At 42.5% G+C, this 27601-nt stretch overlaps 1 protein-coding gene across 1 annotated transcript in view; it reads left to right on the top strand.

Moving 5' to 3' along the window:
- Positions 1–22698: 22698 nt before the first annotated feature.
- Positions 22699–27601, top strand: part of LOC147722710 (uncharacterized) — an 819082-nt gene continuing 814179 nt past the window's right edge. Inside the window, exon 1 of the mRNA XM_086967362.1 lies at positions 22699–22755. Within this exon, the coding sequence (XP_086823488.1) occupies positions 22699–22755 (57 nt within the window). The remainder of the gene's footprint in view (positions 22756–27601) is intronic.

The raw sequence follows: 27601 nt of genomic DNA on the forward strand, positions 1-27601 counted from the left end.
AAGCACCCTATCTCCCTATACTGCAACAAAGTAATCTAATCTCTCCACCCAACTCCTCCCCCCCCCACTAATCGCCAGTTAGTACCTGTAAAGCAAAATACGCAAAGACCAAATCCAATGGAGACAGGAGATTGTTGTGGTGTGAGGAACGGGGTCAACTGTGAATACAAAATAAACACTATTCACTCCCTCTACTCCAGGCACAGACTGTTGGCTGTTGCTCAAAAGTTAAGTCGCTAAACATACCCCAATGTAATGCATATGTTTCTATCAATGGGCAGCCACACAGTTCCTTTGGTTAACCTTTCCAATACCCTCCTGTCTCCTGTCCAGAATGATATAAGAAAACAATAATGAATACTGCGCTCCTCAGAAGCACTTCCTTGCCACACAGTAAAAGAAATACTTCACATTGGCTTTACAGAGTTAATCCTCACTCTGTAAAGGTTATTAACGGGTGTGCCCTTAAGAAGTTCTGCTATGACACAAACAGTGAGGGCAGAAGGAAAGCGAGGCTCAAAGAAAACAGGCTCCAAGTGAGTCCTATCGCTTCCTTGCAAGAGTACCAGTATATACAATATTTACAGCAATAATGCACCTTGAATGCTCAATTCTGAGTTGGCTCGTTCGTCAGGTCCGTTTCCCTGAGAACCACATGTAGCCACGAAAGTTTGTGACCACACTCTCAACCACTGAGCCTCTTGGGTTTCCAAGTAATTAGGCACCGAGTGCCGCTTTTCGAACAGAACACCGGGTGTGGATGTGTAGTTGGGATCGAGGCTACCAACGCCACACACCCCACCACCACCAGGTTACTCACAGTAAAGATGCCCTCTGGAACACCAGACACCTCTTACCGCCTCCAGCCAGGGACTCCGGGAACACCACCGCATACAGAATTATCGGCGTTTCACCGCCGTTAGACCACAGTATATATTTCCTGGCATGCGCGCGCAGCTCGCGTCGGAACGTGACGCCAGCGCGGCATGCCGGGAATTGTAGTTTTTGTTCTCTTTTCGGCCGCCACGGGCGCTCGGTGACCAGAACATGACAGTACACCCCCCTTTACAAAGGGGTCCCACCACCTCCAGGTTTCCCAGGAAACAAACGGTGAAAACGGGCCACCAGCCGGGGTGCTTTAACAGCGTTCACTGGTTCCCATGAATCCTCCTCTGGCCCAAACCCCTTCCAGGAGATCAGATATTGCAAACGCCCTCTCACCAATCTAGAGTCCCGGATACATCTCAACTCATATTCCTGATCCTGCATCACCCATATAGGCACCGGGGACTTACGAATCGGACTCCTAGAGGGTTTCAAAAGGGAAACGTGAAACACAGGGTGTATGCGAAAATGCGCCGGCAAACGCAGTCACACAGCAACCGGGTTCACATGACTCACTACCCGGTAAGGACCAATAAACTTAGGATTAAACACACTGTGCTTCTTAAATTTAATATGCCTGGTGGACAACCATACTAAATCACCCTTTTTATATACAGGATTAGGTCTCCGGTGTTTGTCCGCTTGGTGTTTATACATAGCTTTGGCCTTTTCGAGATTTTTGCGTGTGCTCAAAAGTATCTTGCGCACCCGCACCAACCTATCCCTTACCTCTGGTAACCTCACCTTATCAGATGGCAATAGCATAGGGGAGAACCTGGGATGATGACCATAAGAGCAAAAGAAAGGCGAGTATTGAGTGGATGCATGTTGAGTGCTGTTGTAGGCTATTTCTGCCACCCACAACCAATCAACCCTTGATTCACTACTATCTTGTACGTAGCAACGTAGGTACTGTTTCAGAGATTGGTTCAGTCTCTCCGTCTGTCCATCCGTCTGTGGATGGAAACTGGTGGACACAGACGAAGTGATGTGCAACGCTTTACACCAGGTTTTCCAAAATCTTGCAGTGAATTGTGCCTCTCGATCGGACACTATGTCTCTGGGAAGGCCATGCAGTCTTACAATGTTCACCAGGAGTAGTTGAGCTAATTGTCCTGCAGTGGGTACTTGGGCACAAGGAATGAAGTGACCCATTTTGGTCAAGAAGTCCACTACCACAATTATAGCTGTTTTGCCTTGATCTTTTGGAAGCCCCACTATGAAGTCGACTGAGAACCTCTCCCACGGATTCTCCGGAGTGGGCAAAGGTAGTAACATTCCCTGCGGTTTTTGTCTGTTCGTCTTCGTTTGACTGCATGTGACGCACTCCGCCACCCAACGAAGCACATCCGGTCTAAGGGAAGGCCACCAGAACTGCCTCTGGATTTTTTCCACGGTCTTGACAAAACCCATGTGACCGGCACACGGAACGTCATGGCACCAAGAGAACACAACACGGCGTAAGATTTCTGAGGGCACCAGTACCTGTTTTCCTCTCATTGGAAGGCCATGTTTCATTTTCCATTCCGGGTGATGTCTGAGCCATGTGCGCCACACACAGGTTTGCACTCCCCTCCTGACTCGAGATATGAAGTCTTCTGTATGAGTTACCCCTATGACTTTTGCAGGGTCAATGATAGACTGCACCGGTTTCTCCTCTGGTATCAGGTGGTTCTCTCTCCTGGTAAGTGCATCCGCCTTTCTATTGTAGGTACCAGGCCTAAAAGTAACCACGAATTGGAACTCTTCGAAGTACATCATCCACCTTAATTGTCTGGGGGAAAGGTGTCTCGCAGCTCTTAAAAACTGAAGATTACGGTGATCGGTGTATACCGTGATCTGGTGCCGAGCTCCCATCAACCAGTGTCGCCATTCCATAAAGGCATCCCGTATAGCTAGCAGTTCCTTTTCGGCGATGGTGTAGTTTACTTCTGAGGGATTGAGCTTCCTGGACATGTAGGCAATCGGGTGCAGAGTGCCTGTTGAGTCTTCCTTTTGAGATAACACTGCTCCCAGGGCTATTTCTGAAGCGTCTGCCTCGACTATGAATGGTAAATCCGGATTGGCGTGTGTTAACACTGGTGCAGAGGAGAACGCGGCCTTGAGCTCATCGAATGCTTGTTGAGCTTTGTCTGTCCATACAAACGGGATGTCTTTCTTCGTGAGTTGCGTGAGGGGTGACACCATTCTTGAGAAACCAGCGATGAATCGCCTGTAGAAGTTGGCAAACCCCAACAGGCTCTGTATGTCTTTAACATTGTTGGGACGGGGCCAGTCTATAATTGCTTGGACTTTTCTGTCGGCCATCACTTGCCCTGACGGAGTAAGCATCACACCTAGGAACTCCACCGTCGTGACGTGGAATTCACATTTGGTGATTTTACAGAAGAGATGGTGTTTCTGGAGGGCTTGCAGCACTGATTTTACATGGGAGATGTGTTCCTCTGTTGAGTTGGAATAAACAAGAATGTCGTCAATATAAACGACAACGTAACGATCCAGGAATTCACGAAGGACCTCATTCAGAAAAAATTGAAATGCGGCCGGGGCATTGCAAAGCCCAAAGGGCATTACTAAATACTCATATAATCCATACCGCGTCTTAAAGGCCGTTTTCCACTCATCACCCCGTCTTATGCGGACAAGGTGATAAGCCCCACGCAAGTCCAACTTCGTATAAATATGTGCTGCTCTGACTTGTTCTAGCAGCACCGGGATCAAAGGTAGCGGATATTGATTTTTCACTGTGATGGCGTTTAATGCTCTATAGTCAATGCAACATCTCTTTTCACCATTAGCCTTTGGTATGAAGAACAAAGGGGATGCTGCAGGTGATCTAGAGGGACGAATAAATCCTAAGGCCAAATATTTGTCAAGATATTCTCGTAGTGTCTCTGTTTCAGGTATAGTAAGCGCGTAAATCCTTCCGTTTGGAATCTCGGAGCCAGGGAGGAGGTCAATGCGACAATCATACGTGCGGTGAGGTGGCAGCACCTCGGCCTCTTTGTCACTGAACACTAGTCCAAACTCAGCATAACAAGAGGGAAGAATTACGTCTTTTTCTGCTGCTGTGGCGATTGATTGCATAGGCTCTAAGTTTTGTGCAGGCTCCTTCTCCGTGGGAAAACAGTGTTCTCGACAATAAGGGGAAAGGAACTGAATGGATTTGGTAGCCCAACGTATATCCGGATCATGTTTTTGTAGCCAGGGAAGACCTAGGATGATTCCATATTGCGGAGCTTCAATAATGTTGAAGATCAACCGTTCCTGGTGGGAATCGGAACATACCATTTCATGCTCGCTTGTACGATAAGTAATTGGTCCTGCTTGAAGCTCATGTCCATCAACAGCGTAGACTGTTTCAGGTCTTTCTTTGGGAATGAGGGTTATTCCTAATCGACGAGCCATGGAGCAATCCATGAAACAACCTGTGGCTCCTGAATCAACCATTACCTGCACCTCTTGTCGTTTCTTGTTAATGGTAATGTACATGTTCATAAACAAGTGGTTTCTCATATCCAAGGAATCCGGGGTAAGTGAAGGGATAATGTGTATGCTTGAGGGTTTCCCTTCGCTTTCCATCAAGCTTTGTCGTTTCCCGACTCCTTTGCGGAGATTCCTGCTACACTCGGGCCTCCCCTTCCTCGGTTACCTTTAGGCTTCACTGGGCATTCCCTTACATAATGGCCTTTCTTCCCACAATAGAGACACAATCCTTGCTTGCGTCTGTGTTCTCTTTCGCTGGTGGTTAATGAGGCTCGCACCGCCCTTATCTCCATGGCCTCGGGAGACGAAGTTGGTTTAACACTGTTACCAGGTTGTTCATAAGGCATCACTGCTTTGTCCTTCTTCTTATGCTCTCCTTTTCTTTCCTTCATGCGATGATCTAATCGCAACGTAAGGTCTATTAGAGCAGAACACGTACGGGGCTGAGGATCTATCTGGGCTAAGACGTCCTTCATATCTTCATGGAGGCCTTGATAGAACAAAGCGGTTCTTTTGGCTTCAGGCCAATCTGTTTCTGCCACTAATCTTCTGAAATTGTTGAGATAGGTAACAAGGTCATTGTCTCCCTGTTTCAATTGTAACAACTCTCTGTCGGCCGTGAGAGTTTCGGCCCTCCTGTCAAAGGTTTTTTCAAACTCCTCTCTGAAATTATCCCAATGATATAAAAGTGGGTCATCCCTTTTGACAATTGGAACCGCCCACTGTGCAGCTTCTCCCCCTAAGTATGAGATCAGGAAAGCTACTCTTGCTTGGTGTGTGGAAAACATCTTGGGCTTGCACATAAAGTGCATCTGGACCTGTGTCATAAATACCTGAATCTTTTTGATATCACCATAGTACCTTTCCGGGGGTGCTAGCGGGATTTGTGCAGGCATTTCCACTACCACAGATGTGGCAGGGGAGGTGCTACTGGATGCCCCTGTAGTGGTAGTGGGGGTGGGCATTCTATCCAGCCGGGCACGCAGTTGTGCGTTCTCAGCCCTGGAAGCTGCTACCTCCCTATTAGCAGCTGTTAGCTCCACCTGTACTAAGGCCAAAGCGGCCATGACATCCTCTAAGGTGGTCATGGCGAACTCTCAGCACAGCCAAGAGGAGGCAAAATCCTTGGGCCGATAATTCTATCAGGCTTGGCTCCAAACTTCCTCGGGGCTGTGATGAGAGTCCAATCCCGGCCCTACCAAACGACCTCAGAGCTCTGTAATAAAACACAGAGCTGCTAAGAGAGTGCAGCAGGCCGCGGGAAGGGAAGGGAATAGCGGGGAGGGAGATCTGTAATGACAAAGAACAGGATATTAAAGCACCCTATCTCCCTATACTGCAACAAAGTAATCTAATCTCTCCACCCAACTCCTCCCCCCCCCACTAATCGCCAGTTAGTACCTGTAAAGCAAAATACGCAAAGACCAAATCCAATGGAGACAGGAGATTGTTGTGGTGTGAGGAACGGGGTCAACTGTGAATACAAAATAAACACTATTCACTCCCTCTACTCCAGGCACAGACTGTTGGCTGTTGCTCAAAAGTTAAGTCACTAAACATACCCCAATGTAATGCATATGTTTCTATCAATGGGCAGCCACACAGTTCCTTTGGTTAACCTTTCCTATACCCTCCTGTCTCCTGTCCAGAATGATATAAGAAAACAATAATGAATACTGCGCTCCTCAGAAGCACTTCCTTGCCACACAGTAAAAGAAATACTTCACATTGGCTTTACAGAGTTAATCCTCACTCTGTAAAGGTTATTAACGGGTGTGCCCTTAAGAAGTTCTGGTATGACACAAACAGTGAGGGCAGAAGGAAAGCGAGGCTCAAAGAAAACAGGCTCCAAGTGAGTCCTATTGCTTCCTTGCAAGAGTACCAGTATATACAATATTTACAGCAATAATGCACCTTGAATGCTCAATTCTGAGTTGGCTCGTTCGTCAGGTCCGTTTCCCTGAGAACCACATGTAGCCACGAACGTTTGTGACCACACTCTCAACCACTGAGCCTCTTGGGTTTCCAAGTAATTAGGTACTGAGTGCCGCTTTTCGAACAGAACACCGGGTGTGGATGTGTAGTTGGGATCGAGGCTACCAACGCCACACACCCCAACACCACCAGGTTACTCACAGTAAAGATGCCCTCTGGAACACCAGACACCTCTTACCGCCTCCAGCCAGGAACTCGGGGAACGCCACCGCATACGGAATTATCGGCGTTTCACCGCCGTTAGACCACAGTATATATTTCCTGGCATGCGCGCGCAGCTCGCGTCGGAACGTGACGCCAGCGCGGCATGCCGGGAATTGTAGTTTTTGTTCTCTTTTCGGCCGCCACGGGCGCTCGGTGACCAGAACATGACAGTAGAGGTAAATATTCAATGGATCTTACGTGATCAGTCAGCCTTCGGCTGATCAAGATAAAGTCAATCCTTGACTGGTGTTTATATTTATAATTCCGGAAAGACACTCCTTGTTGGTCCCCAGACCTCTCCCTCCATATGTCAGTATACCCATATGTTTTCATTGCAGATAGTAGCACTAACCTAGATTTTGACAAAGCTATGGGTCGACTATTGGGGGATTTATCCAAAACTGGATTTAGAACAATATTAAAATCCCCAGCTATAATAGTTGGCTCAGGAAAGGAAAGCAAGTGTTAAAACATAGTCTCCAAAGTAGTAGGATCGTCCTGATTAGGCCCATAATAGCCCAAGACTGTGGTTTGAGAGCCCGCTATTACTACGGAGGCTATGGCCCATCTTCCACCTGGGTCAACCTGTTGAGATATGAGCCTAGCTTTAGCTCCTTTCTTGAAAATTATAGATACCCCTCTGGTATTACTAGCCTGAGTAGTGGAGACTGCAAAGTCTATCCACTTATTTCTTTTAATTAAGTCCATCATCTCAGAGTTTGTTGAATGAGTCTCCTGGAGAACAATGACCTGCGCATCCAGATCTCATAAATATTGCATGATTTTATTTGTCCTAGGTTTGGTGCGCAGGCCATTAATATTCCAGGAGAAATATTTGATGTTAATCATTTTTGACATATATTTCCGACAAAAAATAGAGACAGAAAAATAGGACTAGACCAACCCATACTTGTCTAAAACTCTTTTGGTAAGATTGCGATACCACTTTCTTACTATCACGACTATTACATCTTGGCTTTTTGAGGACATTTTTACTTTTTTTCCACCCCCCACCACCTACCCTAGCTACGTGCCACGCACCCTCCCCCCTCCCATTCCCTGGAAAACCCTTGCGATATCCAACCGGTGCAATGTCCGGTAGATAGCACCCCTCCGTGAACTCCCGGAGAGAAACCACACCTATTTAAATGCAAAAAATATGAAGGAAAAAAAACGAAACTAATAGTGACACTAAACTAATTATATTGTTTAATGACCCTTGTGGAGAAATATTTTACACTTGTGCATAAGAACTCGGAGAAGTCAAGAGATAACCATGAACACTGACTCTACTTACTTAATCTTATAATTAGACTTCTTATTATTCCTTATTGCTTCTTATTGCTTACCATCTGCATTAGGAGTTCATCCGCTGCTTGTACTGATCTAATGTTAGTCATTTTATTGTTATACATTATTTTCATACCAGCAGGGAATGTTAATTGAGCTGAGGAACCCGCTGCTCTAAACGCTTCCAATCGCCTCCCTAACTCCCATTGCTTTTCCAAGGTAATTCTTGAAAGATCTGACCTTATTAAGAATGTAAACCCCTTTGCAACCAGCGCCATGATGCTCCCTCCGGAGCGAACGCTTGCGCTTTATAAATACCCCCTCAAATATCAAATATCAAATATCAAATAATGCAAGATTAAGTATTTGTTCTTTCAGAACATATGTATGGAAGTTTACTAGAATTTTACGGGGTTTAGATCTCTGGGGAATTCGTCTAAAGGGATCCCTGTGAATTCTTTGGATGTCCAATGCTATTTCTTCTAGGGAGAGGTCTAGACTCAGGGACTCTTTTAGCAAGCCCGTTATATATTGTTTTAGATTTGAGCCCTCTGAACCTTCGGGCACATTCAAAATTCAAAGATTCCCCCTCCTCGCATTGTTTTCCAAGGTCTCCATCCTTTCACTGAGTGCTTGCTCCTCTCTAGAAAGCTTCTGAATATCTACTTTCGCCTGGTCCAAATAGATAGAGAGTGATCCTGTAGTCTCCTCGAGGACTCCCGTTCTTATAGCGAGTCCCTCGATTTTGTTTTTAAGGGATTCACAGTAGCTCCTTATTTCAGCTTGGTGCGCAGCTTGATTTGCTGAAGCCTCTGCAAAGCCCTTTCTTATTTCCTGCGTAAGAGCTGAAAACATGCCTAGTATAGCCGCTGGTGTTATTTCGTCATCGGCCGCAAACTTGGATTGATCCGTGATGGAGTCAATAGGATATTCAAATTGAACGAAATGATCTCCCCCAATTGCTCCGGCTTCTTCTTAATTCGAGCTGCTTGGGGGAGCAATAACAGTCAACTCTTCTGAATCTTGTAATACGGGAACTGATGCTGGTAATGGTACTGACACCTCCTGAGCTAGAGAAGATTGTGATCCTGAGTTTTTCTCGTTATCCCCGTCTCCTTCTCCTAGACTTAATTCACTAGCTTCTGGTTCTATGACCCCTTCCTCTGTTTCATAATCAGTCTCCTTTATTGCCTCTATTGGGGCAGAGACCTGTACAGGAGGAATCTTATCCATTAGGGGAGATGATTCCACTTCGGAACCAGCTGATATGGCGTGGTCCCCTGGCAGATGTAGTATTTGGGGTATAGCTTTGAAGTAGGAGCGTAGTGAAGGGGTGATCTTGGCTTTTTTCTCAGATATGATGCTCTGCGTTTTGGTTTTTGTCTTACTTTTAGACTTCGAGCCGTATTTCGTGCCTCTTCCTTTGACCTCTGTATTTAAGTAAGAGGAAGATTTTTTGGAATCACCTGCTACGGTGTTGTCCCCAGCCCCACTAGGTGAGACTACTATCTCAGCCTTATCTTCTAGCAGTGCCCCTTTCTTCTTCCGCCCTCTTTTGCCAGTAACTTTAGTTTTACTGAGGGGGGGCTGTGCTTTTGCGGTAGACTCGGAAGCGACCATTACTTTTGTTGGTGCCTCTTGACCTGGTAAAGTTAAAGTTGAAGTTTGAGGATCAGACGTGGCAAGAAGCCCCTTGTCTCCCCCCTCCTCAATTTCCGCCACCGCACTTGATAAATATGAAGTTGCAGGTGTGAATATTGACTGAATGCACGGCAAATTAGAAACAAGATCTGGGGCACTACGCAAGCTTTTATCAGCAGAGACTGCGTGGTATGGCTGCCCCAGAGTTCTGAGAAACCTCCCTCTCCTCAGCTCCAGCGCGGCTGTCTGTAAATGGAGTAGGGGTGGTTGTGATAACTGAGGATGTTTAAACTCACTCGTGGACTTCTGTGGATATGGCTGCAAAACCCTCTCAGGGAAGTCTAAATAATGGATAGGGGGCTGTTTCCCAAAATAAAGGCTTACCGTTCCTTTAAGAGCCTCTTCGGCAAGAATTAGAGACAGTTCACTTATCTCATTTGGTGAATGCTGCCAAAGCTCCAGCAGGGAATCCGCTGAATTTTTCAGTGTTGCACCTCCACACGCTCCCAAACGATTCCAGGGTAAATCAGCGCAGAATTCAGGGCTGTGAAACACTCGCCGCACTTGCAGCCGACAGCAACCCGCGTTCTCCCCGCCCACAGCTACCGTCCCGCACTCAAGCAGAAAGCAGACTGACGGTGTCTCGGTCTCGGTCTCGGTCTCGATGAGACGGGACTGCATCCCCCGCCACGAAGATCTCCGGTTCAAAGAGAAGTCGTCTCGTCAAATCAGGTGTCAGCTCCCTTAACTAACGTGAGTGTCAAAAAAACATTTTTCAGTCCGAATTAAGACGGTGTGGCTGTCCTCACCAGGAGCTCATTCCGGAGCACTGCGACCGCTTAACCAGCGGCCGCCATGTTTCCCCACGGTCCAACTTGACCAACGGTCCTGCCGCACCCCTCTCTGACACTCTCTTCCTCCTCGAGATTCTTCTGCGATCTTCTTTCTAAACCTAATAATTTAGGATATTAAGCTCTGCATTCAGTTCTTCATCAGCATCACTCGTTACTCCGACAGCAACCCGAGCTCTGCAGCATTAAGCATTGACGTCTTTCTAACTTACTAAAAACTACCTCAATTATACCTTTTCGTTCATCATGTAACACCCAATAATATTTCAATATCATAAAATACTAACTCTGATTGGTCAGACAAGGGCGGAAGATCATCACACCATGTTTACATATCACACTTTTCAGTTAGTCCTTCGTTAATAAACCCATCCCCTTAATTTTTATTCATAGTTTATTTTCTTTTCTGAATTCACATTATATCTGATACAAATGTTTAACTTTAATATGTTATTATTATTATTATTATTATTAGGGTTTTGGAGAGCGCATAGTAACCCGGAAGCATCCCGGGGCTGAGACCAGGACAGTCAAGGATGTTGGACTAACAGGGAGAAAGAAAGAGGAGGGGGGATCAGGGGAAGAGGTGCGTTTTCAGTGCTTTCCTGAATCGGAGGTGATCTGATTCCGTCCTTAGTTTACGGGGGAGGGAGTTCCAAAGGCTGGCTGTGTTCACGGAGAATCGCCGTCCGCCTGTGCGCGCTTTTTTCACTCTGTGAACTGTGATGAGGTGTTTGTGGTCAGAGCGAAGGGATCTTGTAGCCTTGTAGGGCCTGATAAAGTTTTGAGGATGGGGGGCCTTTATCCTGCAGGAGTTTATGGGCCAGACAGAGGGCCTTGAATTTAACTCTTTCTCTTACTGGAAGCCAGTGAAGGTGCTTCAGAGCTGGTTTGGCCGAAGATCTTGCCGGAGTGTTGGTAAGAAGCCGGGCTGCGGCACTCTGAATCCTTTGTAATTTGTTGAAGGTGGCTTCAGGGGCTCCCAGATAGATGGCATTGCTGTAATCCAGCCTGGATAGTATGAGGCCTTGGATAAGCAATTTCCGGGAGATGGGAGGGAGTAAGGGCAGGATTTTCCTGACTGATCTAAGGAGCCCGAAACAAATCCCAGCGTTTTTTTTAGCTTGGGTTATGAAGGCCAGGTCTTTCTCTAGCCAGATTCCCAGGCTCTTGATCTCAGTCTTGGGGGCCGGGGGTTCACCCAGACAGGAGGGCCAGATGTTAGGGGGCAGGGAGAGCCCTTTTTGCCCAAGGAGTGAGATTTCCGTCTTGGACCCGTTGAGTTTCAACGCTGAGTTGTTCATCCACCCCTGGATTTAATATGTGGTCTTATTCTTTCAGGTCTTGTACTGCCGTTTTCTTAGGTGTCAGGCAGGATGTGGTCTTGCACTCTTCTTGAACCTCATGTCATCCTTCCGGGCTGACTTCCACTTGCCATGCACAAAACCCATCGGACAGGGCTCACTCCAGACATACCCAAGAGGCCCAAATACGCACTAGTAATAAAGTCAGAAAGACAGATGTTACTTTCAAGAATAAATGGTTTCACTGTATACCACCCATCTCTATTTTAAGCCCTTTGACTAATTAATTCTTTCCCCCATTGGCATTATTAAATTCACTAAATTTAGTTTCAAGCAAGCAGATGCAAAGCATGTGAGTCTTCAAGACTCCATATTAGTACCTTCTGCTCATGCTCAAGAATTTCCTTCCAAGCAATAGCTTGTCATACTGCGTGGATACAGTTGACACATGCACAATAAAGATTTCCTGTTGCAGCCATTTTAGAAAGCCACTTGAGTTATTCATGTTAGCAAAGACATATGGAAGCTTCACTAACCCTCGTTTTTATGTGGTGCAATTAGTTTTACACAATACGTAATTAGTAACATGTTAGGGAGTTAAATGAGAGGATTGCTTCAGAGTAAGTCTTTTTTCTGAGAGTCTTTGCTCCTCCATCAAAGGTACCCTTGCAGGGTAAGGGTGGTGAGGGTCCCAGGACCGGGCCAAAACGATCAGTTCAATTTTACCTGGCCTGGATGCATAGTTGTCCTGGCTTTCCTTGGTGCTGAACAGGGAACGCATAGGTATTGCTTTTACAACTTAGACTTTGCGGGGAGGAAAAAGGATGCAAAGTCTCAACAACCACAACACTGCTGATGTTAGTTGAAGGTATTGCGGAGTTCTCTCTTGATGCACTGTTGAGTGCAGGGGTCAGTTGCCGGACTGGCTACCAACAAGTTTTGGAAGCAAACAGCTCATGAGGGAGCTTCTTGGAAGTCCGGAGGTCCGGGGAAACATAGTAGCGGCTTGAAACTTTGTGAAAGGAAGGACTACAGTTCCAAAATATCAAGGAGGTACCATAATACTAGGGAAAGGGATGGGTATATATACACAAGCAACACAAACATTTCCTTCTCCTGAAATTAAACTTATAAAGTTTACTTACAACTGGTACTCTGACTCAAAAAACTTACCAGACACAATTATTCAGTCGGTGATCTAAATAGGATGTAATAAAAAAGATTTCCAGATCTCTAAATTACAAACTTATATGAACAATATAAAGCAATAGTATCAAATTGATTATTAAAATCTAAAAGGGAATGCTGTGTAGAAAGATTTTTATTATTATTTGTCAAAAACAATATTTTATACGCAAAAATATCATTAACTGTGCATTTGGCTAATTCACATGATGTATATATGTATTAAAATCAATTGTTAATTCATAAACATTTTAATAAAAACCATTGTTGAAAACAAAGCAAAAGAACAAACTGTCTACGCGGCATTTCGGTATTGAGGTGTTTCATCACCTTCTTCAGGACAATAGTTCGATTAGTTAAAAAATCTAAACAAACAATGTAAAAGACCTATGTTAAAACCCAAATGTAATACATTTTAATAAAATGTTTTAATAAAAGCATTCCCTTTTTACAAGATATTCTTTTTGCTGCGTGGAAATTTGACTATGATATGCTAATTCATGGTTGTTCATAATGTCTGGTAATCATCCTTAATTTATAATGCGGGACATTTACCACCATATAACCTGACTACACCATGCAGCCTGATGGCGTGCAGTGAACTGGTCCATTATGGGCATGTTGAAAATAAATGCTAATTGTGGATACCTTAAAACATAATACTGGCGCCCCTCAATGATGATATTGGGCTCTCAAACAAGATAAAACCCACAAGTCTTCTTCTTTAATTTTGAGGACAATGCAGTAAATTCTGGAGAGGAAGCAAAATGATAAGTCAAATTACTCCCAAAAGAATTCTGTGTTATTCTATACGGAAAGGATCGACAAATTTCTAAATATTCATGAACCCAAATAAGCGGTCTGTGTTTCTTAATCACACTGCACCGTTTTGATGAATGGCGGCACACATACGCAATATGCATACTGCTAATAGTTCTGAAAGAAATATGATAAGGTTGTTATGTGGCCAGGATTATCATTCACCCTATAAGTTATATGCCGCAAAAAAAAAAGACATGCTCCCACCTGTGCTTACTCTTGTCACTCTATACAGATGTGGCTTTATGTATTCAATGTAGGGACTGCACTGTAACGCAAAAGCCTTAGTTTCAGAGACTATTTTATTTTATGATGGTTTCTTCATTGCCATTTACCTTAGTAGAGCGATTTACCATGTCGCACCTGAATTGGAGTTAGTAAAATTTCAAATTAATTTCATGATTTTTCACTTAGTCCAGATAGATATCTTGATAATCTATAAAAAATATATAGTGTTTTATTTATAGATGGACTGTAACTGTGGAAATCATTTAGATAAACTAGATCCATAACTAAAATGCAAAAAAAGTTTTTGGAAATGTACCTTAAAATTTGAACATATCAGCTTTCCCGTCTTTATATGGGGTATCTGTTACCTCCAACCAGTGCTTTGGTCGCATTAGTCCATTAAATTTAAAAAGAGGGAAGAGGGTCAATACATCCTTATTATTTTTCTGTATGCCTCCCAAATTTATGATAAGGTCCATTTATTATTTTCCAAAAACTTGAAAGTCAAATCAACATGATTAAAATACTTATAGTTCTGACTCCTAATTATTAACTTTCATTTGATAGATGAAAATAAATGCATTTATAAATTATTTTCATGCCTATTCCCAAACTCCCTTTATAATTGAATGTCTATTACATTGACCATATTTCCACCCTTTCGTTTGCTTCTAGCTGATAGCTTACCTCAACAAGCAGACAAGAGTAGCGACTGTCCGTAACGCTGTCCCGCCCTCGGTATTTGACAAAAGGGGTAGCACAGGCGTCTTTTTTAAGTCCGCATACTGGCGTTGATGAATTGACGTCATTTTATAATATTATGCACCTGTGTCAGCCTCCCACAAGTATTTCAGAACTGCTACATAAATACGGGAAAACCAGGGTTACCATCTTATAATGGGTTATTCCTTATAGTTTATCAATGTTTAATATTAGGGGGTCGTCTATTGCCACCAAATTTACTGATCTCTATTTATTTATTTACTTAATTAATTGACTCAAAACAACTAAATAAAAACTAGATGTCTTGAGAGTATTTAATATTTTCACCTGCGAATATTTAACAAATACATGACAGCCATTTTGCCTGAAGTGAGACAAATTATGCTTCTCATTCGCTATAAATACGTAATATGTTACAAAAGTTACTATATATTGTTATGATGTTCCTCCAGTCACTCACTTGTCAAAATCAGGGTTTATGAAAAATCGCTTATGTTTGATTATTGGATCAAACCGTTTATGTTTGATTAACAAAGAAAACATTGCAACAGTATTTTGGAGGATAAGAGGTGTAAATACCCATGTGATCGACAATGTAATTTGTAAATGTAGCCCCCACTTTATTTTATTTAGCTCAATAACCATCAAATATTTACGTTTTAGGGCCAACCTGAGTACAGTATGTATTCAGGGTCTGGCGCTGAGGCATTGCATTAAAAGAAAAATCATCATCCCTAATGCAGTATTCATTCAAAAGGTTCCCAACTGAGCTTCTCTATGATTATTATCCTTATTTGCTATTTCAAAAACCGCAGCTGTTTATTTATCAGAATTCTATATACAGAAACGGGAGCAAAATGTATGAATTTTTATATAAATGTTTAGGTTTTAAATAATTCTCTCCCATTCTTCCTTGCTATTGAGTCCACATTTGTACCTATTGAATTTAGATATATAGAATGATTCCCTCTTGTTTCTTGTGGCCGTTAAATCTCCCTCTCTTATACTCATTTGTATTGCCTCAATGATGCACCACTTCAGATCTTCTGTTTGATGTTCCATTTCTATCCACTGTTCTACTAAGGGTGCATTCTTTCGTTTAATACGAATTGCAGGTTTATGTTCGTTTTATCTTATCCTGATTTTCCTGTAGGTCTCCTCAATGTAACCTTTGGCACAAGGACACAGGAAAAGATAAATAAAACTTTTAGTCCGGCAGTTGGCTAAACTTTTCTGACAATGGATAATCTTATTATGTGTTACCGAGGTTCCCTTTATGATGTTGTCACAAATATTGCAGGAACTGCAGGGTAAATTACCCTTAGGGCTAGGACCATAAATTGTTTGTAAAGATTTCCTATTTGTAGAATTTGGATATGTATGTACTAGACAATTCCTTATGGTCTAATTCCTTCTGAAAGAAAAGAGTGGTTTGGGCAAGTTAGTTGAATTGGCGTTATTTAGTATTTAGACCCTGAATACATACTGTACTCAGGTTGGCCCTGAAACTTAAATATTTGAGGATTATTGAGCTAAATAAAATAAGGTGGGGGGATACAATTACAAATTACATTGTCGATCGCGTGGGTATATACACCTGTTTTTCTCCAAAATACTGTTGCGATGTTTTCTTTGTTTAATCAAACTTAACCGGTTTGATTGAATAATCAAACATCAGCGATTTTTCGTAAGCCCTGATTTTGACGATTGAGTGACTGGAGGAACATCATAACAATATATAGTACATTTTGTAACCTATTACGTATTTATAGTGAATGAGAAACATAATTAGTCTCCATTCAGGCAAAAAGGCCGCCATGTATTTGTTAAATAATTGCGGGGAAAAATATTAAAAACTCTCAAGACATCTTGTTTTTATTTAGTTGTTTTGAGACAATTAATTAAGGAAATAAATAAATAGAGATCAGTAAATTTTGTGGCAATAGATGGCCCCCTAATATTAAACATTGGCAAACTATAAGGAATAAGATGGCCGCCCTGGTTTTAACGTATTTATGGAACAGTTCCGCAATACCTGTGGGTTACTGACACAGATGCATAATATTATAAAATGATGTCAATTGCTAGGGACGCCAGTATGCAGACTTAAAAAAGGTGCCAGCGCTAGCCCATTTGTCAAATACTGATGACGGGACAGCGTCACAGAAGGTAGCTACTTTTGCCTGCTTGTTGACATAAGCTATCATCTAGAAGCAAACGAAAGGGTGGAAATATGGTCATTGTAATAGACATTCAATTATAAAGGGAGTTAGGGAATAGGCATATACATAATTTATAAATGCATTTATTTTCATCTCTCAAATGAAAGTTGGTAATTATGAGTCAGAACTATAAGTATTTTAATCCGTTTGTTTTGACTTTCTAGTTTTTGGAAAAGAATAAATGTTCTGCATCATACATTTGGGAGGCATACTTTAAAATAAGGATGTACTGACACTCTTCCCTCTTTTTAAATGTAATAGGCTAATGCAACCTATGCATTGGTTGGAGGTAACAGATACCCCATATAAAGACGGGAAAGATGATATGTTCAAATTTTACGGTACATTTAAAAAACCTTTTTTTTTTATTTTAGGTATGGATCTAGTTTATCCAAATGATTTACACAGTTACAGTCATCTATTAATAAAACACTATCTGGCAGATGCATCAAAGTTATGTTTTGCGAGTCCTTAATAGCGAATTTTAAGGAATCGCTATTAAAGACTCGGAAAACGGGATGCATGTAGGAATCGCAATGTTATTAGCGATTCCTACATATTCCTTATTAGCAATTCGGTAATAGCTAATCGCTAATAAGGAATGGCTTTCCCATTCATTCCTATGGGCCTTAGGCCCATAGGAATGAATGGGAAAGCCATTCCTTATTAGCGATTAGCTATTACCGATTCGCTAATGTTCCGCTATTTCAAGGGTGCCAGGGTGTCCAAAGGACACCCTGTTGCACCCCTGAAATGGTCTTGTGCACAAATGTTACACACACACATGCCCTAAGGGCATGTGTGTGCGCAACATGTAACTTTGAAAAATGCACAAAAGTGCATTTTTCAAAGTTTTAGCAAATTACCACGAAGTTCAACTTCATGGTAATTTGCTCCCCCTATTCGCGAAATCGCTATTTTTTGGGTTTCATGCATTGCATTTAAGGAATCTCATTTTGGGATTCCTTAAATGCAAGAGCAATTTAAGGAATCGCTATTTAGAGATTCCTTAAATTGCGATTTCTGCATTTGGGATGATGCATCCCAAATGCAAAAATACCTGGAGCAAACGGCGAGATTCTGAGAATCTGCCCGTTTGCTCCCGGTATTTTCTTTGATGCATCTGCCAGTATATATATTTCTTATAGATTATCAAGATATCTATATGGACATAGTGAAAAATCATAAATTGAATTTGAAATTTTACTAATTCAAATTCAGGTGAGACATGGTAAATAGCTCTGCTAAGGTTAATGGCAATATAGAAACCATCATAAAATAAAATAATCTCTGAAATTAAAGTGTTTGCGTAACAGTGCAGTTGCTACATTGAATACGTAAAGCCACGTCCGTATAGAGCGACAAGAGTAAGCACTGGTGGGAGCATGTATTTTATTTGTTGTGGCATATAGCTTACAGGGTGAATGATAATCCTGGCCTCATAACAACCTTATCATATTTCTTTCAGACCTATTTGCAGTATGTACATTGCCTAGGTGGGCCGCCATTCAGCAAAATGGTGCCGTGTGATTAAGAAACACAGACCACTTAGGTGGGTTCATGAATATTTAGAAATGTGTAGATACTTTCCGTATAGAATAACACAGAATGTTTTGGGGAGTTATTTGAATTATCAGTTTGCTCGACCCTCCAGAATTAACTGCATTGTTCTCAAAATTAAAGAAGACTTGTGGGATTGATCTTGCTTGAGAGCCCAATATAATCAATAAGGGGCACCAGTATTATGTTTTAAGGTATCCACAATTAGCGTTTACTTTCAACATGCCCAGAAGGGACCAGCTCACTGCACGTTATCAGGCTGCATTGGGCAGTGGGCTTGTAAGGTGGTGAATAGCCCCTACCATAAAACAAGAATGATTACCAGACACTATAACTAGCTCACTGCATGCTATCAGGCTGCATGGTGTAGTCAGATTATATGGTGGTAAATGTCCCCCATTATAAATTAAGGATGATTACCAGACATTATGAACAACGATGAATTAGCATATCATGTTCAAATTTGCACGCCGCTAAAAGAATATCTTGTAAAAAGGGAATGTTTTTATTAAAAAATGTTATTAAAATGTATTACATTTGGTTTCTAACAAAGGTCTTTTACATTGCTTGTTTAGATTTTTGAAATAATCGGACTACTGTCCTGAAGAAGGTGAAGAAACACCTGAACACCAAAACGCTGCGTCGACAGTTTGTTCTTTTGCTTTATTTTTAACAGTGTATTTTATTAAAATGTTTATGAAGTAACAATTGTTTTTCCCCTAAAAAGACTAACTGCAGGTTGGCAGAGGTCGACCAATACGTTATGCCCAGTATGCGAAACAGCTGAGGAAAGCCTAGGCCACTTTCTATTTGCCTGCAAAGCCTATTCTTCACCTAGGAAGGTATGGCTTACACCTGTATGTAAGAACCTTGTGACACGAGATAGTGCTGTGGCACTGAGAATTTTGTGCACTTCAACTCAGGAGTCGATAGTTATTGGGGTAGCCAAATATTTGGGGTGGGCATGGGCAATCAGGCGGCGATTTATGAGAGGGTCCAGTTAATCATGTTTTTAGATTTTTTTATAAAATCCAAATTTATTGTGTCATATATGTAAATTTTTTATATAGGTATTGTATGAGCTTGCACAAATGTTTACACGAATTTGTATTTGTCAAATGATATGTTTTTATTTGGTCATGTTCAATGTTATGCTGTGCTTTTATGAGAATTTATCTCGAATAAAGCTTGTACAAACAATTGTTTTTAATACATATACAAAACATGTGAATTAGCCAAATGCACGAAGTTAATGATATTTTTGATTATAAAATATTGTTTATGCCAAATAATAATACAAATCTTTCTACACAGCATCCCCTTTTAGATGTTATCATTCAATTTGATACTATTGCTTAATCTTGTTCATATAAGTTTTTAATTTAGCGACCTGGAAATCTATTTTATTACAAACCTTTTTAGATCACGCACTTATTGATTGTGTCTGGTAAGTTATTTGAGTCACAGTACCAGTTGTATTTAAACTTTATAAGTTTACTTTGAGGAGAAGGGAATTTTTGTGTTGTTTGAGGACTACACTTCCAACAATGCACTGGACATCTGCTTTTTGGGCAATCCCTCCTAGGGCCTGATTGCCAGTAATTCTTTGGATCAGGAGAGTTGGTTCACCTTCAGTTTGCAGAGGACTAGTCCTACTAGACCAAGAGAGTCTGAGGTTGCTTCTGGCTCTCACAAGGATCCCTCTGTCTGGCGGAACTGACCTTCCTCATAGAATGAATCTCGTTCATGCAATTCCAAGAGTGTTGCCACAGGTGCAGAGTATCCATCTTTTTGTTTGCCTTGGGCTAAGTTCTGTTGTCACTGATACAGGCATCTTCTTTGTCATTTTTATGCAAGCTTGCACTTACATTTTTTTTGTATACTCTTTTGTTGGTTTTTGTAAAATGCAAGAATACAAGTGTCTGACATCCGTCAAACCATACAATAATTTGAGATAGACTACTTGAACACCCCCCCAACCCCTCAATTCCCCAGCACTACTGAGACAGTAGTAGTGGTGCAGCACTAACTGTCAAATACTCTCAGAAGCCAACACAAGAAGCATAATTATAAAGAGCCATTCATACCTCAAGGCCATTTGTGACCTTCTGCTCCCCAATCAATCTTTGCGACATCCTGAGTCTCTCCTGTGCCACTCCACTATCACCCCCACCCGACCTTCCTCCCTTTAGGGAAGATTGCACTGATATGTCTACGCATTTACTGCCTCTGGGGCTCAGGTGGACTTCCTTAAGGTTGATTGAGATATACTAAAAGCAGTGCATTGACTTTGTCACATGGTGAGAGTGAAGTTGAAATGGAGCAGTTAACACTGTTCCCGCAGTCTGCATTGGTATGCCTGATGTCAGTAGTTTACTTGGGTGGTACAACTAGTACTGCAAGCCCTAGGGACGCCTTTACCACCCATGCCCAGGGTACCACTGGTACCATATACCAGAGACTTATAAAGAGGGTAAAGTCCTTGTCAATTGGGGCTTGCCAATCAACACATAATAGTTTTAAGGCGAGAATCACTGGCTGGCATCAGAGTCGAAAAACAGCACCTAGTAGTCCAAATTGGGGAAAACAGGAGGGGATCTGCAAAAAGCCCTGTTTTATTACAGAATTGAGAAATGGATTACAGTGGAAGTACGTTGTCATAAACTTGCTATGGGCCATGAGAAATACACCACTCATTGGTACAGGTATATTACATTTCACTTTGTTGAGAGGAGGATGCCTGGGTACAACCTAAACAAGGAATGGATAGACAGGTAGGGTGTAAATGCTAACAGATTGTGGGAGGGGGTGTTTGGGGATTTCAGATGTGTCGTCCAGAGTACGTACCGAATAGCTTATAGAAAGTGCTGCATTCTTCATATTAAAGTGGGAGATTGGGTGAGAAGCAAGTAGCCGGGCCATGTGCAGAAGGGATTCTCATAGTTCTCTGCCATGGTACAAGTAGGGGAGGTCAAGGTTCAGGTCAAGGTATTGGAGAATGATAAAGTAAAAAGTAAGGGCTCTGTACCAATCATCACGAAATCAATGTTGGAATGTGTATGTGGAAAGTGTGGTTTGAGCAATGTCAAGATTGTAAACCGAGTTGGCAATAATGTTTAAAAACCTCCTCAAAGATCAACAAAATCCAAGCTCACGAGGTTCAAGAATAATATAATGAAGTGTACTGATGTGCTGTGTTTTTTTCAAGGTGCAGTGAACTGTATTTCTACACAGTTTTAATCCGGGAACCCTTCCTTAGTCGTACACCAGATTTCCTTGCTCGTGCAGAATTGTGCCTCGTTTTAGTGACATTGAGTGCATATCATTGCTGTTCCTCCATTCGGTTTAATATTACTTCGTAATTACCATTTGTTTTGTTTCATACTATTTTCTTCCCCTTTCCTTATTTGCGAATAGAAGGGGTGGGCATGCATATATTACTGACAATTTGCCAGATTGTTTTTGTGTTGTATTTTATTATGTACAAGGGGGTGAGTGGTGTTGAGTATTTCTCTATCAATAGAATGTTGGAATGTCTTGTGGTGCCAGTGTTCCAAGCGAGGCATTTGGTGCCTGGACTCTTGTGCAAAGGGTTGCAAGGAATAACCCTGCAGATACTTTACCGTTGTGTTTGTTCTTTCTTTCTTTCTTTCTTTCTTTCTTTCTTTCTTTCTTTCATTCTTTCTTTCTTTCTTTCTTTCTTTCTTTCTTTCTTTCTTTCTTTCTTTCTTTCTTTCTTTCTTTCTTTCTCTTCTAATAAATGACACCACTTACAGTGAAATAAACTAGTATACTTAAGTAAAGCACCGTCAAACGTTGAAGGAATAATACGTGCCTATTTAATTTGAAGTATACCCTATTTTCACAAGACGTTTGTTGCACACTTTACTTGTTCCATGTTTTGATGGCTTAGTTCGCTAAGGCTCGACTGTGACTAATTAATCCTATGATCTGGCTACCTTTGCGCCCTCTAATGTCGGTTATAAAGTTTCATGTCAAAGAATCTAAAAAGCCTGCTTCGGGATCACAATAGGGGCAGACTGATATAAAGTGTTACCGTAACGCAACTGCTTCCTCCTGAGTGAGACGTGGAAAGGGTGCCTTCAGCGTAGGTGGCCACTCGACAGAAAGGCCGCGCGCCCTGCTACTGCCTTGTATGTGTGACGTCACAATGCGTCACGCGCTGGGTTGTGACGTTGATAGGGCCGAGAGAGAGAAAGCAGGACGCGCGTTGTCGAGTGGGGGCCGCAGCGGAGAAGCAGTCAATGGGCCTTCCACAGTGCTTGCATCCATCCGGGTGAAGGAATGGCTCCACCCGTTCTCCCCGCCGAAGCACAGGGCCCAGGAGACCTGCACATGGATGTAAGTATTTGGGAAGGGAGGAGCGAAAACGGAGGACCTGGTATCGGCAGGGACCGGGCGCTGTCCATCCAGGGCGCGTTGACTGCAGTCTAATGGGGCCTTGTCCCAGGAGGAGTAAATAGAAGGGTCCCTAGTCGATAGCAGGAGTAGAGATGTTTAGTAAGATAAACATATAAACCCACCGGTGAGGAGAACAACCTCCAGCACCAGTCAGCTCCAAATTCTTAAGTGTCTACGCACTCTCCAATCTTCCCTAACAACATACGATTCTACATGCTAGCAATGACATAAGCCACAGCATGCATAACAATCCCCTGAACACTGTGTCCACTACCTTAGCGCTGACGGATGACCCGTGATCAACTTTATCAATAGAGAGGTGTGCGAAAAAAGCTGCTCTCAGAGTGGCCTTTTTAATTTCATGAACGAAAGTGAAGGGAATCCCTCTATCCCTTAAGTATATCAGTAGAATAATCGAAGACATAGTGTGGTGTGTTTTAATAGCCTAGGTACAACAACATTGTATGTAAATTTTTAATCGGCGATGATTATAATGAATTTGAAGTCGTATAAGTGTATTTTGGGTATATTATGTAACCCAAGTAATAATGAACCTGTTTGAATGTATGTTATTGTTTTTCAATCTAAATTTAGTTTTCAGAAAGCGAGGTCTATAATACTCATGCATAGCAAGTATGTCATGGCCACTTTTGCAAGAAAAAAAAAATTGCTCGCCTGTACCTGTGAGCATGGGGATGTTATCTTATTGCCCCAAAGAAAATTCGACAAATGTGCAACGGGTGCTTTTTTTTACATAAATCATTTAAGAACTGTGTTAAAGGTCGAATGTTTTACCAACCACTCTCTGATGTGGCACTCTTGAAATATTCTTATCATTCATTGTTTTGGAGTGAGCTTGACTTTCCAGGTTGTTTGGGAATCTGGGAAGAGTTCTAAAGATGAGTTCCTATTGTTACCAGGCTTATGCAGCAATACATTCACCTAATTCGTCCCCAAACAGCAGCTTGACTTTCTGGTACAAAATCAAAAATGTCCACAAACAAAATCCTTTATTATTTCTGCCAAAAATCTGTTTTACTAAATACATACCAGAGTTTCCTTTATATCAACAGGCCATGTTCTGAAAATACAATAACATTTCCATAAAATACCCGAATTGTGTTTTTAGTAACATGTATAATCTCTTCCCAAATTCAATTATATGTTTTTCAAGTAACTTCACATACTACTGACGTCATCACTGTCTGTATTCTCACACAAAACGAACCATCATGTGCAAATGTTATATCTCACCTATATGTGTACTGCCTGGACCCGCCCCGGCTTAAAACTAGGAGTCTGGTACAGACACACAAACTAAGGGTTTTAATATGAGTTTAGCAGTGCAGGAGTGGGACCGCCCGCTCCCACACCGCCAAACCCATGTTTGAACCACCGACCGGATTATGAGTTTTCGCCTGTCTGGCGGGTGGTTCTTTAGCATTCTCACGGCAGTGCCTAATAAATAGGCAGCGCAATTGGAACGTCAAAATTGGTACCTGCACGACATGGACTGTTGCAGTCCATGGTGTGCCGGTATTGATGTGCATGCACACAGAGGGGCACAACAACAGGGGGCACATGTTGTGCCCCCACCCCTGTGTGCATCCACCTAGTGCAGAGGCACAGGGCCCCCTTTGTATCCTAACCGCCATACTTGTCATGGGAGTGCGACCGCCATGAAAAGTGTGGCGGTGATGAAACTTGTAATGCTTGGCAGGGCTGCAGCGGCCCCGCCAAGCATATTGGGGCCTCAAGACCGCCACACCACTGCCCAGGTGGTTTCGGTGGTCCCAAGGCAGACCGATCACCATGGTCATAATAGGGCGGTCAGAAGACTGCCACGCCCCTGAGTGACTGGCGGCACGTGGACTGCCAGACTCTTAATAATGCCCATAGTCAGACACACATAGCTACACAGCTTTGAATGCACAGTAGATTTTCTTTGTGAAAAAAGGAGAAAAAAGCACACTGTTATTTTACTTTTTGTCAACATACAACATTAAATAGCTCTTCTTTGCTGATGTGTGTGATTTAATAGAAAAATGAAAAATAACTTTAAAGGAACCCAAATCATAGAACAATAATTTTTAGGAAAGGCAGTTGTATGGAAAAATTCTAAATTGCATTAAAAGTGGGTGGAATTTAGGGGCAGTGAGGGGTTTTTGGTTTCAGGAATGGTTAATGTTGAGGAGTTATGAGGGTTTCTTAGGGATCAGCAATGGATTAATTCTGGTATAGAAAGGGGGTTTTAGGGTTCAAGGATACAAGTTTAGAGGTGGTGTTTGTTTTTAGGGATCCTAAATCGATGAAGTTTAGTGGTGATGACAGGTTTATAGGGTTCACAAATTAGGGCAACCTAGGGGTGATGAGGGGTTTTAGGGTTATCGATGGGTGGAGTATAGGAGTGTTGAGTAGTTTTAGGATTCATGTTTGGGTAGAGTTTAGGACTTCAATGGGATTTTAGGTTTGAGAGATGGGTAAAGTTTAGGGATGGTAAATTATTTTAGGATTCAGGAACAGTTGGACTTTAGATATGCTGAGGGCTTTTGGGGGTCAGGGATGGGTCAAGTTTATTGCTGGAAAGAGCTTTTGAGTTTAGCAATGGGTGGAGTTTAGGGTTGTTACAGATTTAAGGTTTCAAAAATGGGTTGCGTTTGAATGTAGAAAGGGGATTTTAGGGATCATGGAGGGGTGAAGTTTCAGGGTGATGAGGGGGATTCTAGGGGCCTGGATTGGATGGTGTTTATGGGTGGTGAGGAGACTTTAGGGGTCATGAATGGGTAGTGTTTAGGGATGATGAAGGTTTTTTATGCTTCGAGATTGGTTGACTTTAGGGTTGCTGAGACTGGGGCATAACGCTGGCCCCTGCAGCCGTTGGGGCACATGGGAGCCCCCAACAATCCAGAAGGCCCCATCCTCCGAGGGGCTTTCATTTAGTCCAAGGTCAATCAATATTTTTTAGATCTGGGAAAATCAGAGGCCCCATCATATTCTGAAGGGAGGACACAAATGTCTGCATTATGCTCTGTGGTGAGGAATTTTGAAGGATGGGTGAGGTTTAGACATAAAAAGGAATTTGTAGGGTTCAGGCTCAGAAACAATTATTAATTTATTTAGAAATGTGTTCATAAAACTTTCTAAACAAGCAGACTTAAAATTAAAACATTTAAAAGGACCCCCTCCTGGCTACCCTACCCTGTCAACCCACTACATTTCATAATTAAAATTCAGTTTAACAGATCATAAATATCGAGCAATTCTAACTGCCACATCAAGATAGCGCATTTCGGACAATAGCTCCACAGATTTATACCTATGGAGAACATCATATTTATTTATTTAATTTATTTATTTGACTTATAAAGCGCACTATCACCTTGCAGGCATCCTGGCGCTGGTGGCTCAAAAGGGCAGGGAGAGTGTCAGGCGAGACAGGACGGAGTGAACAAGTTACAGTTATTTGGGAAACAGCCAGGTTTTGATCTTTTTCCTAAAGGGGAGAAGCTCACTGGTTTGCCTTATCTCGCAGGGTAGCAGATTCCAAAGTTTGGCCGCGGCTACCTCAAAGGCTCTGCCCCCTGATCTAACCTTTCTAAATCTAGGCACCCTCACCAGCCTATCCGCTGAAGAACGGAGCAGCCTGGTTGGTGTATACCAAGCAAATTTCGATTGCAGGGAAAGGGGGCCTGTTCCATGGAGGGCCTTGAAAACGAGACAGAGGGACTTAAATTGTACCCTCTGTCTCAGAGGCAGCCAATCAGTTTCGCCAAAGCAGCCGGCCAATGTGCTCACCTAGGAAGCCCCAGGACCAACCTAGCGGCCGCTGATTGCATTCTTTGGAGTCTATCCAACAAAAAGCCAGGGGACTCCAGCAGTAGGGCATTACAATAGTCCAACCTACTAAGGATCGTACACCTTGCCATTTGCGCACGTGCCTGGAATGGTAAAAGTGGGAGGATCTTACGCAAAGACCGCAGAATAGAAAAACAACAAGCGGTTGTTTTTTTGACATGAGTCTCCATGCTAATCTTCTGATCAAACAAAAGTATTAAAAACTTGATTCGTTTTGCAGAATAAAAGACGCAGTCCATAAGAATATGCGTAAAGGTACATTTAACTTTCAAGGGGCAGTGACCACTATTATTCTGCACCCTAATTCTGTTTTGAGCAGGATGAGTAGATTGGATTGCATCCCACCCTAGCCCTTAATATTTAATTCCTCGATCCTGGGTCTGGTCACCGTGATAAATAAGAGAAAACACTATCCTGGCCCACTGTAGCAATTGAGAGGCTAATAGATGATCTCTTCTTTAGATACAGTAGGTTGATCAATTCAGACACCGTAGCAACAGATTCTCTCAGTGCTCGTTTGTCTGGAAAGGGGTGCCAAGATGTGACTGTACCACTGTTGAAAGGGAGGATCCTAAGTGCAATTATTCTGGTTCTTACGGCCTTTGCCCACATCCTTTCACTGCTTTGGATCGCTGTCAAACACTATTTGCAGACTTTAACTACCTCATCATCCTCCAACAATATGTTAAAATATCTTAGAACCCCAGTAGAGGCAGCCATGTTCCAAGAGACCAGATTGCATTCTCTCCTTATGGCCTGGACCATGGTACCTTGGGGGAGTGATATAAGTCTTTTAAGCACTACCACTTCCATTCTATCCCATTCATAGGATGGATCAAGGGAAAAAACCTCTCCCCGATACAGGCCTAGCGGAGGTATCTTCCCTTCATAAGCCTTTAGTAATGGGATATGAGATAGCCCCCCAAACCTA

This window comes from Lissotriton vulgaris, chromosome 4_1 (genome assembly GCF_964263255.1).
Source record: "Lissotriton vulgaris chromosome 4_1, aLisVul1.2, whole genome shotgun sequence".
Classification (NCBI taxonomy): Eukaryota; Metazoa; Chordata; class Amphibia; order Caudata; family Salamandridae; genus Lissotriton; species Lissotriton vulgaris.